The sequence below is a fragment of the Lates calcarifer genome, linkage group LG21 (genome assembly GCF_001640805.2).
Source record: "Lates calcarifer isolate ASB-BC8 linkage group LG21, TLL_Latcal_v3, whole genome shotgun sequence".
Lineage (NCBI taxonomy): Eukaryota > Metazoa > Chordata > Actinopteri > Centropomidae > Lates > Lates calcarifer.
In genome coordinates this window covers 24,697,287-24,718,166 of record NC_066853.1, presented here as the reverse complement: position 1 = coordinate 24,718,166, position 20,880 = coordinate 24,697,287, and the positions used below count along the sequence as shown (strand labels likewise).

At 39.5% G+C, this 20,880-nt stretch overlaps 2 protein-coding genes across 3 annotated transcripts in view; both read right to left on the bottom strand.

Annotated features, from left to right (window-relative positions):
• The window catches only part of ubash3bb (ubiquitin associated and SH3 domain containing Bb), a 47,742-nt gene extending 38,106 nt beyond the window's left edge, over window positions 1-9,636 (bottom strand). The window contains exon 1 of one of the 2 annotated variants that reach the window (XM_018693291.2): window positions 9,304-9,636. In XM_018693291.2, the coding sequence (XP_018548807.1) occupies window positions 9,304-9,431 (128 nt within the window). In that variant the 5' untranslated portion in view covers window positions 9,432-9,636. The remainder of the gene's footprint in view (window positions 1-9,303) is intronic. The other variant, XM_018693290.2, reaches the window with a different exon arrangement.
• A 212-nt stretch (window positions 9,637-9,848) lies between these two features.
• Window positions 9,849-20,760, bottom strand: gkup (glucuronokinase with putative uridyl pyrophosphorylase). The gene is made up of 23 exons (XM_018693274.2): window positions 20,588-20,760; window positions 19,229-19,335; window positions 19,049-19,093; window positions 18,763-18,916; window positions 18,548-18,619; window positions 18,048-18,136; window positions 17,758-17,914; window positions 17,248-17,325; window positions 17,017-17,108; window positions 16,727-16,832; window positions 16,530-16,609; window positions 16,368-16,436; window positions 14,607-14,667; window positions 14,440-14,456; window positions 13,847-13,904; window positions 13,319-13,411; window positions 13,135-13,195; window positions 12,940-13,053; window positions 11,798-11,855; window positions 11,419-11,487; window positions 11,272-11,335; window positions 11,058-11,129; window positions 9,849-10,386 (listed from the first exon to the last, which is right to left on the bottom strand). The coding sequence occupies exons 1-23, from the start codon at window positions 20,642-20,644 to the stop codon at window positions 10,291-10,293; spliced, it is 1,869 nt and encodes a 622-aa protein (XP_018548790.1). The 5' UTR covers window positions 20,645-20,760; the 3' UTR covers window positions 9,849-10,290.
• Between the last annotated feature and the right edge of the window lie 120 nt (window positions 20,761-20,880).

Genomic DNA, 20,880 nt, shown 5'->3' with positions numbered 1-20,880 from the left:
CAGTAGACTGTATTGTTTTAAGACATTTGAAATGTCAGGAGCTACACATAAAAAAGAATTTTAGAGGTGTAGTGGTATTTGTCATCGATCAGCTGAAGGGCAACCCAAGGCTCCATGAATGCAAGCCTCAGTCCTGGAGTGCTCTATCAGATGGTATTCTGCATTAAAATTTGGGGAAATCCCAGCAGGTTTAACTTGGCACTGAAAAACCAAACAGAATTCAAGGTCATGCCAACACTGCAACGGTCAGTAACTTAGGTGGTGTTAGACTTAGATAGAAAATAGATACAGAATTCACTGATTGATGATTGATTTGAAAGAGTGCTAAAATGTTTGCTTTAACAGGAATTTCTTGCTAATTTTCTTGCTGTAAAAATAAATGTTTCTTTTTAAGAATAAATGACAACAAAAAGACAGATGTGATTTTATAATAGTACTATGATCTTATAATAACAGAAAGTTATGACCAACTATAGCTGTGTTTATTAATGTGTGTTCGTCTCCCCTAATTTGAATGAATAATATCTGACCAAATAACTGATGACACAACATTAAGTAGCTAACATCGGAAAGAACAAGATATGCAGATCTGTGTGTCAAGACGTCAGCATTCTGAAGTTTATCTGCACATTTAGTGAGAACCCTTTTTTCACAAGTTATAAGAAATGGGACATTTTTTTGTCATACTGGCAGCTATACTCAACTGTCCTAAACAGCCACAGCTTAGCTAACTCTGGTATTTGGCTCCTGATACTGTTGGAATTATTTTGAAATTGTATTGTTGGCTGATCTTACTTGAGTAAAAGTTCAGTTATAAATGCTGACTGTGTTATGACTTGCCTCCTATATTATTTGATGATATTTTGAACCTATAATGAACAAATTCTAATTTATCTCTCTACATATTAGTTTTACAATGATTAAATCTAAAATCTAAATATAGAGCAACCACTGTAGCAGCTGACTGTGGTACTGCTGCCTAACTAGAAGGCTGCAGGAGGAGGCAGAGGACACCTGTCAATCCCAGCAGCCTCCAGGCCTAAATCAAACCTACAAATGCTGTCTCAGCAGCTGTAGGCAGACAACTGTCCTGGGAGCTGTTTACTGAGGCTGGACAGATAAATGGGACTGATAAAGGCCATTTATTTAAAATCTGGCAGTAGCCAGCATCAGTCAACTCCAACATAACCACAGCTAGTGGAGTTAATATGGATTTTGCCCAGTAACTCCACCCTACATTGGTAACGTTTACTATTTCAGAACTAGGGGCACTATCAGAGAGCTTATAAGGGAGGAGACAAAGTCTTGAATAGAATAGTCGCTAACACCAAAGATGGCAGTTGTATGACACATGTCCCACCTCACTCACTGATGGTGGGTGCAGACTGAAACTTGTGTGATGCCTCAACTATATTTATTAAAAAATCAGACATAAACTCCCATCGTTTCAAACGCTCTGGTGGAATGAGCTGACGGCATCCCATCACGGCACAGTTGGTGTTGTGAAACCATGCATAGTAGAAGCATAATGTGGAAACAAACATTTTAAGCCTTATTTTGTGGCAAACTCAGCAAACTTAAAGCATTTTTAACCAGATTTGACTGGTAATTTGATACATATAGTTTATATATGCCTGTGACCAGTTATGGGTTTCTCCCATTCACTTAGATACAGGACTGGTCTTGTTACCCTGAAATAACAGTACAGGGATATTGCCAAGCTGGTTGCATAGTGGCTACACTTGCCTATAGGGACTATAGCACTATATAGGGCACTGGAGTGAAACACTCAGTAATCAGTAATTTTAATAAGCAGAACTTTGAAAGATGAACATTTTTATGCTTGGATGAGGTCAAAGAGTTGAAGCGTTGATTAAAACAAAATGTGACACAGTGCAAGTGGAAACACAGTTAGTGAATTAATCATAGTGTACAAGAAGCATATGACTGAAGGCTCTGCTTCGCTGAGGACAAAAACATCAGATCTGTGTAAGGTGATGAGGAGACCTTCCTCACATTCATACATGAAATAAACAATCTGTTAATTAATCTGACAATTAATATAAATTTGTCTGACTTAAAACCACTACAGCAATCTAAATAAATGGGAGATGCAGTGTCACAGCTGTCTCACCCTAAAAAAAAACATTGTTAAGACATGTTTGAGTATTCCAGTGTTATCAAAATCCTGTTTCAGAAGGTTTCTACCCCTACATGAATTATTAAATGCTGTTTCTTAAATTCTTATTTAAAAAAAAAAAAAATATATATATATATATATATATATATATTCTTCTATGTTGGGCATTTAGAGTATTAAAATTGCAAGATTTGAAGATAGCCAATACCAGCACAAAATATTGGAAATCATCAGCTTCAAACCAAATGTATTTGCAACCTACTGACCTTACTAATATCAGCCTTTAAAAATCTTTGCTGCTCGTGTAGTATCTCTCCATCAGTGCCTTAGGCCACAAGCATGATGCAGAACCTCTGGTTCTAGGAATCAAATACTGAATGAAATCATCTAGGAACAAGAGCAAGATGAATACTGTGGGTCACAATAAACCTCCAAGACTGACAGAAATCAAGCACAAAATACTACACACAAAAACCTGCCAATGAAATAAAGGCAGTAGAATAAGCCTTTAAACAAAATATAAATAGTAAAGGCTCTTCTCTTCTTTTCTTTTTTTAGGAATGACATTTGTTTGTGGGTTATTTGTAATGCAAACCTGCCTGAAACCCAGCAGTTGCACTACCTTGAATTTCATACCACCACAGTGAGATATCTGAGTGGAGACAATGACCCATAATCTGATAGTGCTGTCTGTTTCCCTTCTTCCGGACAGAGCTTCAAATGAATCATGATATGATCACCAAGCTGCAATGGAAGTGCACTAGTGAACGACAGCAGCTATATCCAGTGATGCAGCTCTCCTATTTCAGGAAGAAGACTAATGACATTTATATGACCTTGTTAGAGGCTCCCCACTGAGGCAGACATATAATGATGACACTTCAAATGTAATAATAGGTGTATCATTTGGATTTTACAATCATCATCAAATAGTCCCAAAGAGCTGAAACCAATTTGTGAAGGCAGAATGGAAGCAAATCTTCAGAATAAGCTCATATTCATCTGCATTTCAAAGATGTTGGAATAAAAAAACAAGGGAGTGACTCAATAATTCATGAGAGTTACCAACTCCACAGCACTTTAGAGTTCCCATAGCTAGGATATACTGTATGTAGCTCTTACAGATGTAGCAGACTTGAACATATTCTAAGCAGACATTTTCCTTTCTTCCTTCAAATCAGCAGATATGCAACCCTCGAGTTGAGATATACACAAAACACATTTCCTGTGTTGACAGATGTTGTGAAATGGGAGAAAATATATCAAATCAGCTGAGATGGTGTAGTGCTAATAGGTGTAGTGGGCCCAGAAGATATGCATTAGTTGTGCATTACAGTTCTCACTATGACAGTATAAAGTTTTATGACCAGTATAGCAAAACACATTATCTACACAGGAAGTGAGTGGGTGTCCATCTGTCAGAACTTAATAACTTAAATCTTACTTCATAGAAAGACAACAACTGTATGTTGACCTAAAATAAGGCTACAAATACAACGTCACATGGGTTTTCCTCAAGATTGCTAAAACTTTATATTTACTGTTACTAATACTGCGTTGGTACATCTACGCGATACAATGCGACACAAATTGAGTCCAGTTTTAGCTGCTTTAAAAGTATTATAAGGCATACTCTGTTAAGTGTTATGAACCATCTTTTGGATATCATCTACTCCGGTGGGGTACCAGAGAAGATGACACAGATTCAAACACAGAGAACGAACTTACATCATTGAGCTAAAACTTCAGATCTCAAAATACTCATTCCATCATCCTAATAAGACAGCTGTGGTACAATAAATGCAGAGTGGAGTCAGTGGACGAGTAGGGTTCGGCAAAATGGCCAACAAAAAATATTGCAATAATTTTAGGTTATATCTTGACACAATACACTATACTGTACTGTACTTTATTGCAATATTTTGAAAACTCTTCTAAAACACTTTATAAATGCTCAATTTAACCCCTTAATGCATCCAATCACACTAGTATGATGATTCTAATAGTCACTGCAACATACACTGTGTGCATTAAAACTCTTGTTTATATTCATTAGTGGTTTCTATTAGAACAACTTTAAACATGCATGCAAAAAGGGGGAACTCTTCTTATGTAGACACACACAGAACCAAAGCTGCTCTGCTAATGCGCTGCTCACATTACAGCTTCTGAGAGAAGTTCACAGACGCTATGCTTCTATCTCCTTAACGTTATCCTCATCGACAAGTACGTCTCCTCTCTACAACAAGGACCACAGTGGAAATACATCTTTGACCAAACCTATTCTGACTTTGTAAGACAATAGTGTGCTCAGGGAGAATCCTATCCCTCATGGTAAGAAGCTCACTGAATTCTAAGTTTCCAGGGTGTATAAGAGTGAGAACTTAAACCAAATCCATTTGCCAAAACACACAAGACGTTATGCATACAAAGAGAGAGAGAGATTGGTATCCTTCTGCCAGGATTTTTGAGCATATACCAAGACTACTTTTGGGTGAGTACAGATTGTTCATGCTCATGTCTTCCTGAGCAACACATTTTTGCTCTTGGATCTGATACTAACTAATCGTTTTAGTTCCCAATGATACACTCTCTCCCATCATTCTGTGCCAACAAGCAGAGATGATTAAGCAGCCTGGTCAGGCTATTCTTGTAAAAAACAAGCATGACTCTGTTTGTTTCATGGATAATTGATCATTACATTAAGAGTTAGCTGACATGCACAAGACTGTCATTTACAAACCCAGAGAGATGCACCTTGTGACTTGCTAGAAGCTTTTCTTCTCTGGAGAGAAGAATGATGTGCGCAATCGATTTTGTTTTCAGAGTGATTTAACCTGGAGTTGATGTAGACTCGACCTAAAGTCATTTCCTGGTTCCACGATGATGGAAATGTCAACAGTTAATAATAGCAAGATGGATTTTTTATTTTAGCAGTATTGTGTAGTAACTGACTGGAAGCAGCATTCATTTGACATAAGATTGAGATTTGATAAGTTTCTTTTGTCAATTTTACATTTAACTAATTAAGAGACATTTAGCTGAGAACAAAATTTTTATTTAATTTATCTAAGACATACATTTATTATTCAGTCTTCTCTGGGATTTATTTATTCTAGTCTGGTATTCTCAGATGGTCAGACACTAAATATGCAACCTTCAACAGTCTGAGTATGGGGGACAAGTTCACAGTGAACAGCCATGCAAAGGTCAAAAAACTGACATGCATGCTTCCAGTCACACTCCTGACATGCTGCGTCCTGGAGACCCAACTCTCATCACTGGTGATAATCCTTGAAATGAAGTTTGGGTTATCCCCTGGCCTGTTAATGGGGACCCTCCTATATATTAATATTTACCTGGGTCTTCTTTTCTGTTGAAAATTTGAGCCACCATTTGGAAAATAATCCAACCTAGTCCTGTCTTAAAATGACCAAACCACAAAACTAACTCTATAGGGTTAGTAACTAACTAAATAGACGGTAACAGAATCGGAAGGCAGAGCTGCATCCGACAGCATGAGGCAGGGAAATGTGACTTGTTTCTGTTGGCTGCACCGATACTCTCATCTCTGATGTAAGGTGTTATGCTGAGTTCTGCCTGCCTGCTGAGAGTTGTGTGCCTGTTGCAGTAATGCATACAGCTAAAATGGAAACTACCGATGTTATGCTGAGTTAACACTGACTGACAACACTGTCAGCATCCCGGCAGGAGAGACATTTGACAGTGGAGTAGGATTTCATAACTGAGCTATGACATATGGCAACTTTATGTCTATATGAAAAAAGGAACAAATAGTCAAATCTTTGTATCAAACAGCTAAATCCAATTCAACTGACAAAATTCTGAGTCTGGCACAGCCCTAAATTAATCCATGATTAACTGTCTGAATTCAAAATTCACAGTGTACAATCAATTGCATTGTTAATCATACTCTCCTGTACTGATATTACTAAACATTGTCATAAAAAGCCAGCCATAGAAAGCCATTGTGTCAACACTGGTAGCCATGTGAGGAATGCCCCCAAACCAAAACAATGGCCTGACTAACAGCAGCAGATAAAATTAATCTTTCTACACATAAATAATCCTTTTACAACAGAACCAGGACACCTAGAGTTGGTCAGGAAATTTAGTGGGTCAACTTCTCACAGAAAAAAGAGGGAGAGAGACAGACAGAGAAAGGGAATTAATAAGTGGCCGTGTCCAGGCCAAGCAGTCGTGGGCTGATATAAAAGAGGTTGTGGCTTCCCCGAGGGAGTGTGTTCTAGGCCAGCAATGGCCTGCTTGGGGGCCTGTCATCGTCTGCTGTGTCCATTCAGCAAACCACAGCACACTTCCTCTGACATCCACACTCACAAACACTTACACAAATACTCTTGACGTGTGACATCTGTCTGGGTGAAAGGGGTGGAAAAGATGCAATGCTGAGTGTATGAAGAGAAAAAAGAGAGGTCCTCTGGGATTTCTCCTTGACATCAAATAATAGACAAAAACAGGTTTGGATACATTTGCTAATTAATATGACACAATACTGATTCTACCCTAGACAAGTTATAAAAGCTTTTCCGTCTGCTGTTTTAACCAGCTGGAGTCAGAGAGGTCATTCCTTGGAAAATTCTCTGGTACACAGGAAATGATCTTTTTTCACATTTAATGTGTGAAAACATAAAAACAGGAAGAAGATGAAGAAGAAGCTTAAAAGTAAAGCCTCTGGATGATCAATGACAGTCATCATACATGGAAAATTCATATATCGGTAGTGGCTATAGCATTTGACAAACAAATCTCTGGAAAACCCAGTTCAAAACACAGAATACATGAGTGATAAATCAATTTGCCAATATTAACTTATTGTTAAAATATTAATATTCATGTATATGACACAAAAAATTGCAGTAGAGAGATGCCAAAGATATATTTGTGGTCATTTAGACACAGCAATGCAATTACATTGTTTGTCTGTCAGAGATGACTGTTAAGTTGATTCTTCAATGTAAAATGTCCCACCCTCTAAAAAAAAGAAAAAAGAAAAAATATAGCTAAAATATTACGAGCAAAAGTATATTTTTTTCAGGCAGAATGGTCTTGGTGTATAATCAGTAGAGCTACAAAAATTAGTAAAATAATTGATTATATATTTTTAAATATTGTACAATCAGTTTAGTCATTTCTTAAGCAAAAATGCCAAAGATTCAGTGGTTTGCAACTGTCAGGTTTGATGCTTTCCTTTATTATCCATCCATTATCCAATAGTAAACTGAATTTTGGTTTCGGACTGTTGATTGAACAAAATGATAAATCGGTGAGAGAATAATCAGCAAATTAATCAATAATGAAAATAATTGCATGTTTCTGTCTGACTCATTATACCATTGGATTTTTATTATTAATTCTTACACGTAGCATAGGTAAAATTAACAAAGTCTGATGATTGTATTATAAATAATAATCTTCCACTGAAGCTGCAGTGAGCAATATTTCTTATAACAGTGGATCAAATAACGATGTGTAATGCGAAAGGGGTCGCTCATTGTGACATTTTTTATAGAGCATTATGACCCAACAGTATTTTAGATGATAATGGTATTGGTTTTCCATCCCACATACTCCCCTCTCATCACCTCTGGCTGTTTACAGCAAAAACCTCTGAAAAACCCATTGTACACTACCTGCCCTGCATCAAACAGCAGACCAAGTAAGCAGTCAGCCAGTAAACATTGTGGAGAATTTAGCTGAAGAGCCAGATATTTCCCTCAGGAAACACAGAGCAAACCTAAGAGTAATTATGGAACTTCATCACTCTGAATAAATGTTATTGTTGCTGTATCTGCTGACATCCAGCAGATACAGAGGATAAGCAGAAAATCACTTCACCTTCACCAGCTTCTGTGCAAGCTTGGTAGTGATCATTAGCAAGTTACCTTACAGTGGATATGGTTTAAATAAAAAAATGAATGTACTGTATGTTTTTATGTAACAGACATTATCCAGTATTGCTACTGTTACATTATTATTATGTGGTGCCTCAGAATTGTGTCTTATACTTCACTGACTCTGTGTCCATTCAATCTGTAACCTTTAATCAGTGAAGAGAATCCATTCACTGTGGATACTGATTAACAAGAGACTGGTCTGACACCACAGACCTCTAGTCTATTGGTAGCTGTACTAGCATGGCTGGTGTGTTTAAAAAATGTGATTGTAGAATTCTCTCTCTGATTGATAAGCAGCAACAAAGAAAATCTGTGAACAACTGCCTAACACAAAAATGAAGAATCCTGCTCGCTGAATTCTACTACTGAGTACTGAGTATAAAATGCTGCTTTTCTGGCTGATGATATAGAGTAGACCGTAGTGTTGTGTTTACAGTGAGAGCCTGTAGCCGACAGGACAGATATGAACTCACTGATCTGGCCAAGTCAAAGACAGTCCCTCCATTCAGCAACAGCAGAGGACACAGGGTGATTCCCCCGCGTGCCCCCCCCCTCCACACACACACACACACACCTCCCACCCATCCCAACACACACACACACACACACAGTCATGACTTCATGACTCCTGACTCCAGTTTTCTGAATTGTTCACGTATGACAGCTCCTCAAGAACATGGCTGAAATATGACAGAAGTTTCCTGCTCATTGTAAGTTTGGCCAAAAAAGCAAATAAACATTTAACATTTATAAACAGCATTTCCTAATAAAGCTTAAACATGAGTGCTCCAAACTTCAACTACGGTAAAGAGTGGGAAAAAATATATATATAATGAAACTATTGGTGTTTCTGTTGTTAACTTTTATTGTTTCATCTTTGCTAATTGTGTTGAGCTCCACTCGGCCGCTTGCTTCTGAGCTCTACGCGGTTATATCCGAGTTCATTCTTATGAAGTGCCTGTTTCATTCTGCTCCTCAGTTGTGTGTAGTTGTGGACAGGGAACACCAGCTAGCTGCATACACTACAAACCGATGCGAGTGTGTAGTGATGCTGCGTTTGACTCGTCCGCTAACGTAACTCCCATAACAAACCCGTTACTCTCTGCTCAGTCACCGGCCGTGTCTCCGTTAGCTCTCCGTACGACCTCTGACATGCATGTAATCTTCCACTCTCCACACACACACACACACACACACACACCACGGTGTTTAGGTCAGACTACTTACGCCCTTGGTCTGGGGAAGCCCATGGATAACAACACATCAAGATTGGAGCCACATTTCACTGAGCCCGGCCGGTTCTGCCGGAGCCTCCGAGGGAGGATTTTACTGTAGAGGTCCTCTTTAGCAGCCATGGTTCACCCAGTCCGCTTCAAGCCCAGTATAGTCCACCACCAGACCCCACGGCTATTCCATCAGATTTAGCGGGGTCCGCATGAGTGGATAGGTAACGGCAATATAATAACACTGAGCGGAGCGGAGAGTAGCGCTGTGCGGCCAGGCGAAGCCCTGCTACTCCGCCCACTGGAAGAAACAGCAAATGAGATGTGCTCACAGAGGCTGAGCACACAACAGAACATGATAGACCAGAATGTATGGGACTGAGGGTTTAAGGGTTATACCGTGTGATTCACGTGTTATTTCAACCAGTTTCAGTTGTTAGGTTTACCCGCTATACTCTCGCTGTGTGTAATATTGATTAATTATGCTTTTTAATAGTGAAACATGACTATTACATAAAGGCTACACAATACACATGACAAGACACTAAGTGGTATAAAAGTTGCTTTAATTTGCGTACACATATTACACTGATTACACAGTGATGGTATTAAATCTATACAATTGTATCACACATAATTACATATATAATTCAACATTGTTGTGAATAGTAAATTTGATACAAGTTTTCTAAGGCTGATTTTTACAAGGCTGAGCAGTACCTGATGTTTGACTAGACATGATTTGATCTGGTCTGGTAAATTATTACACAAACTCTCACCAGAGAATGGGGTCCTGATAGTGACAATGATTTTTATTTTTAATTTATGGCTTTCAGATAAATCCATATAACTGATGATGATCTTTTCTGGTAATTTCAATGACAAATCCTATGAAATGACATTAGGCACATTGAGGGCCACACTGTGCAATATCCAACCAGGCCGTGAGTCGGCCTTGAGTGGCCTGACTGAGTTGTGGGTAGATATGAGGTTAGTGTTGGCAGCCCACAGTGCTGGCAGATGGGTTGTATGGTGCGATGACACAGAAGACACAACCTGCCTCCTGGAAAGCTTGCCTCATCTCCACCTAGTGGGCCAAACACAGACTGCATCAGACAGCAGGGCACAGATACATGACACTGTATAACGATGCAGAAATTACAACTCAAAAGAGGTTAATTATTAATATAGCAAAGAAGTGAAGACTAAGATCAAAAGAGAAAGAAAGGTAAAAATATGACTAGAAAATTAAACTTCACAGCTGCTTTATTTCCTGATCATTTGGTTGAATAGGGAACTAATTTTTGAAGGTCTGGTTTTAGGTGTGGCAAAATTCACCACAACCAAATTATCAGTCAGAATACCTTTGAACAGGCAATACATTGCATTTTGGGGGAAATAAAACCAATACTGGATATCCCTGCAAGGAATCAATTCAATTTCTCAGTGTAACTGATGATGGTTTCTCTTAATTACATCATAAACTAGACTCATGGTTTTAGAGGAACAGTGCTCTGATCACACATCACTTTCTGATCAATCACATCATATAAAATGTCAACTGCTTACTACAAAAAACTAATAAACTTCAGTAGACTTTTGTGCAGAAACCGTCAAAACAATTTTCCATCCAGCAAGTGGGTAACCACATCGCAGCTACGTCAGAATGAATATTCAGCTGCAAACCTGTGGCCCCACACTGGCCGTAGATAGAGAATGTCAGATAAAGACGGTATGTTCCGGGTAATGCAGTCTTACCAGTTTTGCCTGGTCCAGGCAGAGACCCACCACAGCTCCCCCACTGCCTGGTAACTTTACTGCTGAGCCGAACTGCAAGAAACCGCAGAAACATTATGAAAATAAACAGAAAAACACTCCCGCAGACAAACACAGACGGAGATGGAGAAAAAAGTGAACACTGTTCAATAAAACATGCTTTGCTCCGCAGGTGGTGCAACCTTTGAACACCTACCTGCCTCGCCAGCTGAACCATCTTGAGATTGCCAGGACCCAGACAGTCATCAGTGTATATAGACCTGCAGGACACATTGTTACATTGTTACTAGCTTTGAGTGTAACTGCAATATGAGTGCCTCAAATCAACATATACACAATTTACCTCCTCAGCTCAAAGTTCTTGTCCATCAGTTGTGCCAGGCAGCTCCAGTCTCTGTCCTGTAAAGCTGTCCTGAGGGTGAAACATTTTCAATCAGTGCTAAGGTTTCACCTCTAATGTTCTGAACTGCTAAAATACAAGAAGACAAAACCAACAGCTTTGTCAGCAGAGCTGCAGCAAAGTGGTATCTGGAACTCACAGTGCATAAACATTTTACAAAACAATTCAGAAAGCCCAAAGTCACTTTGAGACTGTTGAGCAAATGTTAGACATAATCACTTATGATGATTAATTGCATCTAGCCATTGCCCTTATTTGACAAAACCTCCACTGCTATTCATCATTACATTCTTGATTAACAATTTACTTCTAACAAACCAACCTGGCTTGATCAGTTAGCTCAGCAAAAGTCTTCATGGCCTCAACTACCAGAGGCTCCCCTGTGGAAAGAGAAACATGAAAGTAGATCAACAACTGAACCAATGCCTTTTCATTTTCATAAGTTCTTTAAAGGAACAGAAAGATGTAAATACACACATGGGCTGCTTTAAAAAAGGAATGACAGACTTTTTTTGTCTCTTTACAGTAAACCGAAATTTGTTGTTCTCTATATCTGTGTCTTCTTTGCCCAGAGAACACTTTGTGGCCTACACTAAATGTAGAATGAGACTAAGAAACTACAGCCACGTAAGCCTGCAGCTCTGTGAGGCTGTGCCTAGACATGACTGTGCTTTTAGCTAAATGCCAACGTTAACATGCTAACATACTCACGGTGATGGTGTTAATATTCTGATATTTAGCAGATCTTTCTACCACATTCAACATTTCAGTTAAGCGTTAGCATGCTAACAACTGCTAATTAGCATCAAACACATAGTACAGCTGATACTGTTGGGAATGTCATACCAATACCAAAGTAGTATTGTCCTCCTCCTCCTGTTAAGAGGCCCAAGCCCTATCTGTTTGTAAGCACCTGGAAGTTGCTTCACATCCTCCTGGATCCATATTTCTTTTTCTTTTATTTATTTGAACTGAGGGTCTACAGATAGAAGGTGTCATATGGTGTACAGACTGTAAAGCACCTTGAGATAAACTTGTGGTAATGAGCTATATAGATAAACTTGACCACTGGAAAAAATTGAAAATGAACTCTGACAGGATGATGGTGCTAGAAGTCAACAAATCACCAAGTTATTACAATTCATCCTGTGGGGAATATGAATGTCATATATGAATGTACCTAAGTCAAACAGCTGTCAAGACATTTCAGATAAACCCACAACTGTGAACCTCACAGTGGCAGCAGAGAAAAACTCAGGAAATCGCCAAAGTCAGTTGGAGTCATCCTCTGGGTACCATGAATGTCTGTACCAGAAGTCATGCCAATTCATTCATTAGCTGTTGACATATTTCACTCTGAACCAAAGTGGTGGTCCAACAGACTTGGACATAAAAAATATGACTAATACCATCATCTACAGCCAATCAAAAACAGCTAATGTAATGTTTGATATGAAGGGGTACCACTGAGCCAGCGCTGTCGGATGTTGCTGTGGATGCGTCCAGAGTCACTGGGGTCACTCAGGTAGGCCAGCCAGAACAGTGGAAGGTTGCTCATATCCATAGAAACATAATTTCCTGAGAATGGAAAACAATTACACTTTAAAAATTTGATGATTTGAATCATCTACTTAGTTTTACTGACAGCAACATCAGTACCGTAGCCCTGCTCCTCCATAAGCTTCTTGCTGAAATCCATGTAGACTAAACCTTCATAGACCTGCAAAGACAAAGGGACAATCGATTCCCATTACTGAGGGTATAATGTTGTGCCAAGGTGAGAGTGTTCATATACAGTTTGTATATGAACAGTACAGTGTGCAGCAGTGATTATATTACTGACCTGAACAACCCTATCCTGCAAACCAGCAGTAATGAAAAGTTCGTCAGTCTCCACGTTGAGGATGAAGTTGGCTCGGACTGGTTTTGGGAGATCCTGGAGTGTAAAGCATGAATGTCACAGTTTGTGATTTTGTATCTGTCTTTTTTTTCTTTGGCTTCTTTTGCCTTGCGAATATAAAATATATGATCTAGTTAAAAATAACTATATGCTTTTAATAACAAATGCCTGCATTTACAGCTGCTACATGTACAATAAATTATATGTGAACTCTGAGACATCAGTATAGTGGATGTAGGCAAGAAGATTATCAGTGATAAGACTGTCAGCTTCCTGCAGCCTCTACACTGCTGTTTTTACTGTGTGTGTCCTCACTGGATTTCAAGGGAAATCTACTGGACCAGGAGTTTGTCCACAATGGAATCATTTTTGAAGATATTTTGATATTAGCAGGTTAGAGAAGGAGTCAAAAACAGATGAAAAAACTACTTACTAACACCGTCAGACATGCTAAATAATTAACATCCTTACATTGTCGGTGATGTTGTAGAATTTCATGAGACACTTCAGAGTGGCTGAGACGATGGCACTGCACAATTGAGAAAATTGTAAACAAGAAATAATTAAATGAGAAGTTGGCAATAATATGTTTAAATTGGAATATTGGAATGCTTTTTGAAATCACAAACAATAAATAAATACAGTGGAATACAGAGGTAAGAAATCCACCAACAGAACTTTCTGCAGGTATTTCTGCCTCTGGAGCTGTAGAGTCTGATCTGTGATGACAAGTCTCCTGCTGCTCCTACAACTCCACTCAACACCTGCTGCTAGAATTAGAAATTACTAGTACTGCTTCTAGTATTATTGCTACTTTTGCAATTAATACATTAATTATCACTACTATCATTACTACTACTGTATTATTGGTATCACCCCCCCTTTTCTCAACCCAACCGCTGTCACCTAGTGCTGCTCATGGTGGGATTTGTTGGGTCTCTCTCTGTAAATACCTATTTTAAAGAGTATGGTCTAGACCTGCTCTATATGAAAAGTGCCTTGAGATGACTTTTGTTGTGATTCAGTGCTATATAAATAAAACTGAATTGAACTGAACTGTTTACCTGCTTCCAGCAAGGCCCTTAAACAGAGACAAAGGACTTCATCAGTTGAGTGTTTTATGTGAAGGGTGATCATAAACACATACTTTTATACTTAAACACTTTACACTGTATGTTGTGAACTGTGGTGCTGTCATTCTTAGAAAACAAGTATGTGAATGAATGCTTACCACCTGCCGAGGAATGTTGGTGTCGTACTTCAGTGTGAAGTTCTGCTTTGTTAAAGCTAAACTGCAGTCGAAAATAAACAGCAGGCATTAAATGAGCAGTGAAAAAGACTGTCCTTACAACAGTGAGTATCTCTGGAGTAAAAATGAAAAAGCAAAATGGAAATAGCACGTCTTGTGCAGTAATTTGAGGCATCTTATAGGCTTTACTGAACTCACTTGACCAACACTACTCCTCATGGACAGCACTTTTGATTTACACTGATAGAAAGTACATTCACTTAATGTCTGTACTTGGGTGCTGATGTCAAAGTCAAGATCATTTAAAAGCAATAGTTTCCCATTATGGGAAATAGAGTTAGATGAGAGCATAGATACCACTCTCATGTTTTGCATCAAACATGACACTATAGCCAGTTAGCATAGCTTAGCATTAAGAAACAAGGAGGAAACAGGTAGCTCTGTGCACAGAACAATATCCACCTACTAGCATGTCACCAGGAAATGCCCATAGCAAGCAACTGTGTAAGGTGCCAGCTGTGTTTTAACGCAGCTGAAATCATGATACAGTTGTTCCCCTATTTACATATTTTAAGCTTCTGAAACGTTCCTGATACGCTTACAGCAGACATTCAAACAGCAATGGAGCCACAAGAGAGCTGGAGCACAACCAGAACATGTCACAGCCGAGTTGTGGTTTAACAGGCAGTTATGTGCCAGACAGACACAATGACTTAACCCTGCTGCGAGTCTTAATGTTGAGATAACTTTAACATCTCCTGGCTCTTCATATGTGGCATACAGATATCCATGTCCAGTATTCACCAATCAGCCACACTGAGCCACTGACAGGTGAAGTGAGAATTAGACTTAGACGGACTTTATTGATCCCTTTGGATTGACTCCTTCGGGGAAATTACGTAATAATCATCGTATTAACCATCTCTTTATATCTATATATATATCATACTATGTTCTGGTGGGAAACCATGAGGCCTGATATTAATCTGGATGTTACTTTGATACATGCCACCCAATTTAACATTGTTACAGACTAAGCACACAGGAGCGTGGCAAACACACTCCCCAATGGCAGGGGCCTCCCCCAGCAGGATGGTGCTCCATCCACACCACAGAAACAGCTCAGGAATGGCTCAAGGAACACAACAAAGAGCCCCAGATCCCCCAGATCCAAATCTGATTGAACATCTGTGGGATGCACCAGAACAAGCCAGATGTTGGAGGGCCCACCCTACAACCCACAGGACCAAAAGGATCTGCTGCCAATATCCCAATGCCAGACACTACAGGACTCCCTCAGAGGTCCCGTTTTCATGCCCTGATGGGTCAGAGCTGTTTTAGCGACACAAGGGGGACCTAAACAATATTATGCAAGTGGTTTTAATGTTGTGGATGATAATGTGGTTAACATTAGCTTTACCTCAACCAAGTCCAACTTTGAAAAGTTGATTATGCAAAATGCCACCACTAACAACAACCCAATAATATCATCTATTTAACTCTCCGACACAGGCCTACAGTACTTTTACTGTAATTTTTGCTTTTCTTCTGTACTTTCACATCAGTAAAGATTTGAGAGCAGGAGAGGTATTTTCATAAAGCTAAATTATTATCTTTGCGTAAGTAAAGGATCTGAATAGTTATATCACCACTGCTCATTTATTAAATAGCCTCAGTATAAAAAGATGCCTTGTGTCAATGATTAATATCTTAGTTTTGTGTTGTCTTGGTTACTAGTCTCACCCTTGTTTGGAGCAGAACTGGTAGAACTTCTTACAGGTGGCCTGCAGCAGCCGGAGACCTCCCAGGTACCTACAGTGAATGATGAACACAAAGATTTAAAAGCCTGAATGTGACCGATAATACTATAAAGCATTCAGCTCATGAAACTTGTTGTGTACACACCCTTCCTTCCTGCTGATACAGAAAAGATCTTGCAAGCTTCCAAACTCTGTGGGATCATTGAGTGGATGAGGGACTAAAACCTACAGTCACAGAAATGCAAATGATGTTTAAACAATACATTCCCAATAAAGCAATTTCAAATGTTCAGTATGTACATAGAGGGGTGTGTGTGCGGGGTGTGTGTGTGTGTTTGTTACCAAGGTCTGGCTCTCCACTAAAGTGACCTCTGCCCAGAAGTTAGAGATTGTCATGGCAATGGTTTTCCCATTGAAGCCATCTGAGGGATTCCCCATTAATCCAACCCTGTGAGTGATCGTATATTTGGATCAGTACTTGCAGCATCTGTCAGACTGTGTTTATCTTTAAAGTGCTTTTGCCGTGAATGGGGGAGGAGAGAGAGACTTGTTTCTGCAAACAGGAAAAACCACAGTAATCTGAACTAAATTCAAACCAGCAGAGCGAGTAGATTGCGTCGGTGTTTTCTTACCTGGCAAATGACCTGCATGTAATTGGTTTAGCAGGATTGTACTGTTGCTTGGTAGAGTAGTGGGTGAGCCACTTGGTGTAGTCTGACAGGCCCTGAGATGTCAAAAGGAAAAATATTTTTAGAAGAAATTCAATCTATTTACTAGAGAGAACTGCAATTTGTTGGGGGCAATGCTGTGAAAAAATAATAAAACAAAAAACATAAGTGATTAACTGTGGTAAGGATACAGACCACTTGTCCAATGAGCTGGAAACCAGTAGGAAGCTTCATCCCAAACACATCAAGATGCTTCTCATTGATGAGCCACTCCTGAAGACAGAGGAACCATAACAGTAACTGCTTATTACTTTATCAAGTAGAGTCAAAGTGAGTGAACAAAATCTGATCTAAGAGTTTTATCATTAGAATGAACGTCAAAGTGTAAATTACCACAAATTTATCTGTAAATCATACACATTCAAAAGAAATCTTGTGAGGGCACAGATTAGAATCAATCGACCTCACTGACAACAACAGTTAGTAAGTAAATTCTAAAGTAAAGCTGATTTGTTTGTACAAGAAAATTCAGATTCATTATGTAAGATGGTTTTCGGATTTTGGTGGAAAATGTAACACAGTGAAGAACTTAGCTTCAGGATTAGAGAAATATGGGTGTAGTCAACTATAAATCAAAAAGCCTTCTTGTGTAATTTCACCTGTACGAAATGACATCCACAAGATGCTTTACTGAAACTAACGAACCCAGAATTGTCCAAAGGTCCTCTCTGTAGTTTGAGGCTGCAGGCTGAGGAAGTCAGACAGGTAGGACAGTGTGTCTCTCTGAATGCAGTAAAATACCACGCTGGCCAGCCGGGATGCTGTCAGCCCATCCTGGGGTTTCTCCAAGAAACGAGTTATCCTGAATTCATGAAAATACAATTGATTAAAATCCAGTCTGCAGCATGGTGCCATCAGGAACATTACACACAGAAATATTTCTTAGCATTGCACCATGCATTAATGACCAACAAAAGCAACTTTTCTGTTCTCACCTATGGGTGTCAGGGCAGACCTCCACAATGCCCCTGGAGCTGCATTTCTCACTTTCCTCCAGCTCGTAGTAAATGATTAGCTCTCCAGGCTGCAGCACAGACACAGAGAGATGGGCTGGACCAAGCTGTTCATGACTTCACTTTCACCAGAAAGACTCTGAACAAAGATTTATTTGATCTTTTATGTACAAGAAGAGTCTTTCATTTTGGATAGTTTTAGATTGCTTGTGTTTGACCAGAACTCAACTTAATTACACTGCAGTACAGGGGACTTTTATACATCTGATAGATGAAAACCAGTGTTTGCATCTCTCTGCAGCTCACTTATCCATAGTTAAGCTGAGCACCTGCAGTCTACTGCTGTTCTCACAGGTGGTATTTGTGTGGTGTATATCCTGTGCACACATCAGACTGTACGGTTTTATGCCCACTAAAATGATTATGTATATGTGGATATACACTAAGCACAAGGTGCAGACTTGTATCGAAGCAAATCTCACCTTTGATCTGAAGAAGCGGATAACTTGAGCAATATCAAAGTTCTGGTCTGCACACAGCATGTCTCCTGCTATCTGCTTACACAGAAAGGAAATCCTCATTGTATGACAGAAGTTCATTTACCTCCAAATAGAATACACCTGCTCAACACAATGAAATGTAAGTGAGAAGTTTTGTGAGTGAATATTCTCCAACATGAATAACAGATTTATCATACCACCACGATATCGTCTCGCAGCTTGCGACTACGTATGACCAGCACCAGGTCAGCCACAGCCCCAAGACGGTCCTCCAATGTAGTGCTGCCGTCATTTACTACGTTTTCTACTGGGAAGTCATTAGCAGTAGCCCAGCGCTCATAGTACTTATACCTGGTCAGTGGAACATAAGATAGCAGAACAATATTCAAGCAGCTTTAGCAACTACAGTAATGTTCATATTATTTGGGGTCTTACAAGAGTCAGAACTTTAAATAAACAGGTTTATGCTCTTTATGTACTCACTTGTCAGCATTGGTGACCAGATACACTTCTGTGAACAACTGCCGCCTGCAAAGAAATCAGAGATGTAGCTAACTGTGTTCCGCCTGAGTGGTATATGCAGGAATTACAGTGACTTGTGAAGGAAAAGGTCTTAAGAACTGAGGCCTGTTCATGTCTGGGCCACATTTCACTGTTACGCACATGTTGACAGTTTCCCACCAAAAATCAAGGATCTTCTTTCCTCCAATGCCAGGGAGCAAGGCCTTTGGCACCCCTGTCAGGTGGCTGTATAAACCTGTGTCATCATTCTGGGAAAGACGAGGAGAGATGGAAAAACAGCTGGGTTCCAGGTAAACAGCATTTTTTGCTTAGGAATATTCCTAATAGAGTGAAAAGACCTGGCAGCCATGATGATAAGAGCTGGTCAAATTCTCTATATGCTAATGAAAGGTACTTAAATGCTTCCTTTATCTCCTTAAGCATAGAATACACTGGACCATCCCCCAGGAAAGGAGATAATTCCATTTATTTAAGGTGATGCACCACTGCAGTTTCACCAGGTGAACATAGAAACAATAGAACACCTATTTTAAGGATGTGACATAATCCAAAACTCACAGAAATCCTTCCAAATCCATAAATATAGATTTCTTGTTTTTCAAATCTATAGTTAGCAGTCATCATGAAAAACAAGCCTATTGAATTTGTAGTTAATGACATCATCATCATAACAAAACACCATAAACATAAATGTTGTTTCACTGGACCACTGGAGCATGATGTTGGCCAAACAGATTTTTTGCTACATGCCAGCCATGTAGGTGATGCTGTGATGAAAATCCTTAACTAACGGCCCACTTACATAAATAACTATTCCTGTAATCTACAGCACAGGCCCCTCCAAGATCAAGGATAAACCTCCACTCAGTGTTGACGATCAATTGTGTTATGTATGTGGATATAGTATAAATAATACATTTACTTTACTTCACGTGAGGTCTACATGTTTACTGACTTGGGTTTTGCAATTACTCCGGATCATCTGTGGACTCCACAGACTGTATGGTGGACTTTCAGGTGTTATCAACATATCCTGTTTTTGTAGAGGACAACGTAATGCCAAACTTAATGACAGAACCTAGTTCAGTTGCGTCGTCCATCTTCCTTGGCAAACACAAGCACATATTAAAATGAAGGGTTGTTTTAACCATTAGAAACCATGAATAATTCAGCATTAGTAACATCAATTTCACAAAACCTCCTCCTTTACTCCACCTCAGCGCTCGGTAGGGGGCGGCGAAGAGCACTGTGGACCGATTATAAAAATGTATTTATATGAAAATCACGGTATGGTTGTTCGGTCATGTGTGAGCCGAATGCACCAGTGCATCTTTACAATTCCGTTAATGGCCACACTGACAGTCTATGAGTACTTAAGCTAGCCCACAGGTAACGCAGCAGGGAAGTGGCAGATTCTTTAGGGCAGTTCGGAGTAGTGCGACCGCTACACAACTAATGCGAACTTTGCACTCTTTTTGCTTCAACATTCAAGCTACTCACCTTAATTTGTGTTTCTAACACGGTGCCGTGACCGGCTACCAGCAGTATGCAGATCATATGTGAAACTTCAGCTTGCCCCGACGTCCGTTAGAATCAATACAGTGCAGGCGTTGAAGTTTCTGCGAGAGCTTAATTCTCCCAGCGTCAGTAAAGATATGTACTTCCGGAAAGAACCTTCAAAGTAAAACATTTACCCACGACGACGTACTTTAGTTCACACACAAACTATATACATCAAGATAAATACGGTGCGTGGGCACACAATCTATACATATAACTCGGATGTAATAAAA

Excerpts from the sequence above, each read along its gene's own strand:
- gkup (XM_018693274.2), bottom strand. The coding sequence starts at position 20,644 with ATGATCTGCATACTGCTGGTAGCCGGTCACGGCACCGTGTTAGAAACA. Across the intron at positions 13,412-13,846 it reads TCTACAACATCACCGACAAT|GATCTCCCAAAACCAGTCCG; the intron begins GTAAGGATGTTA and ends TTTACACTCCAG. Across the intron at positions 11,336-11,418 it reads AAGAACTTTGAGCTGAGGAG|GTCTATATACACTGATGACT; the intron begins GTAAATTGTGTA and ends TGTGTCCTGCAG.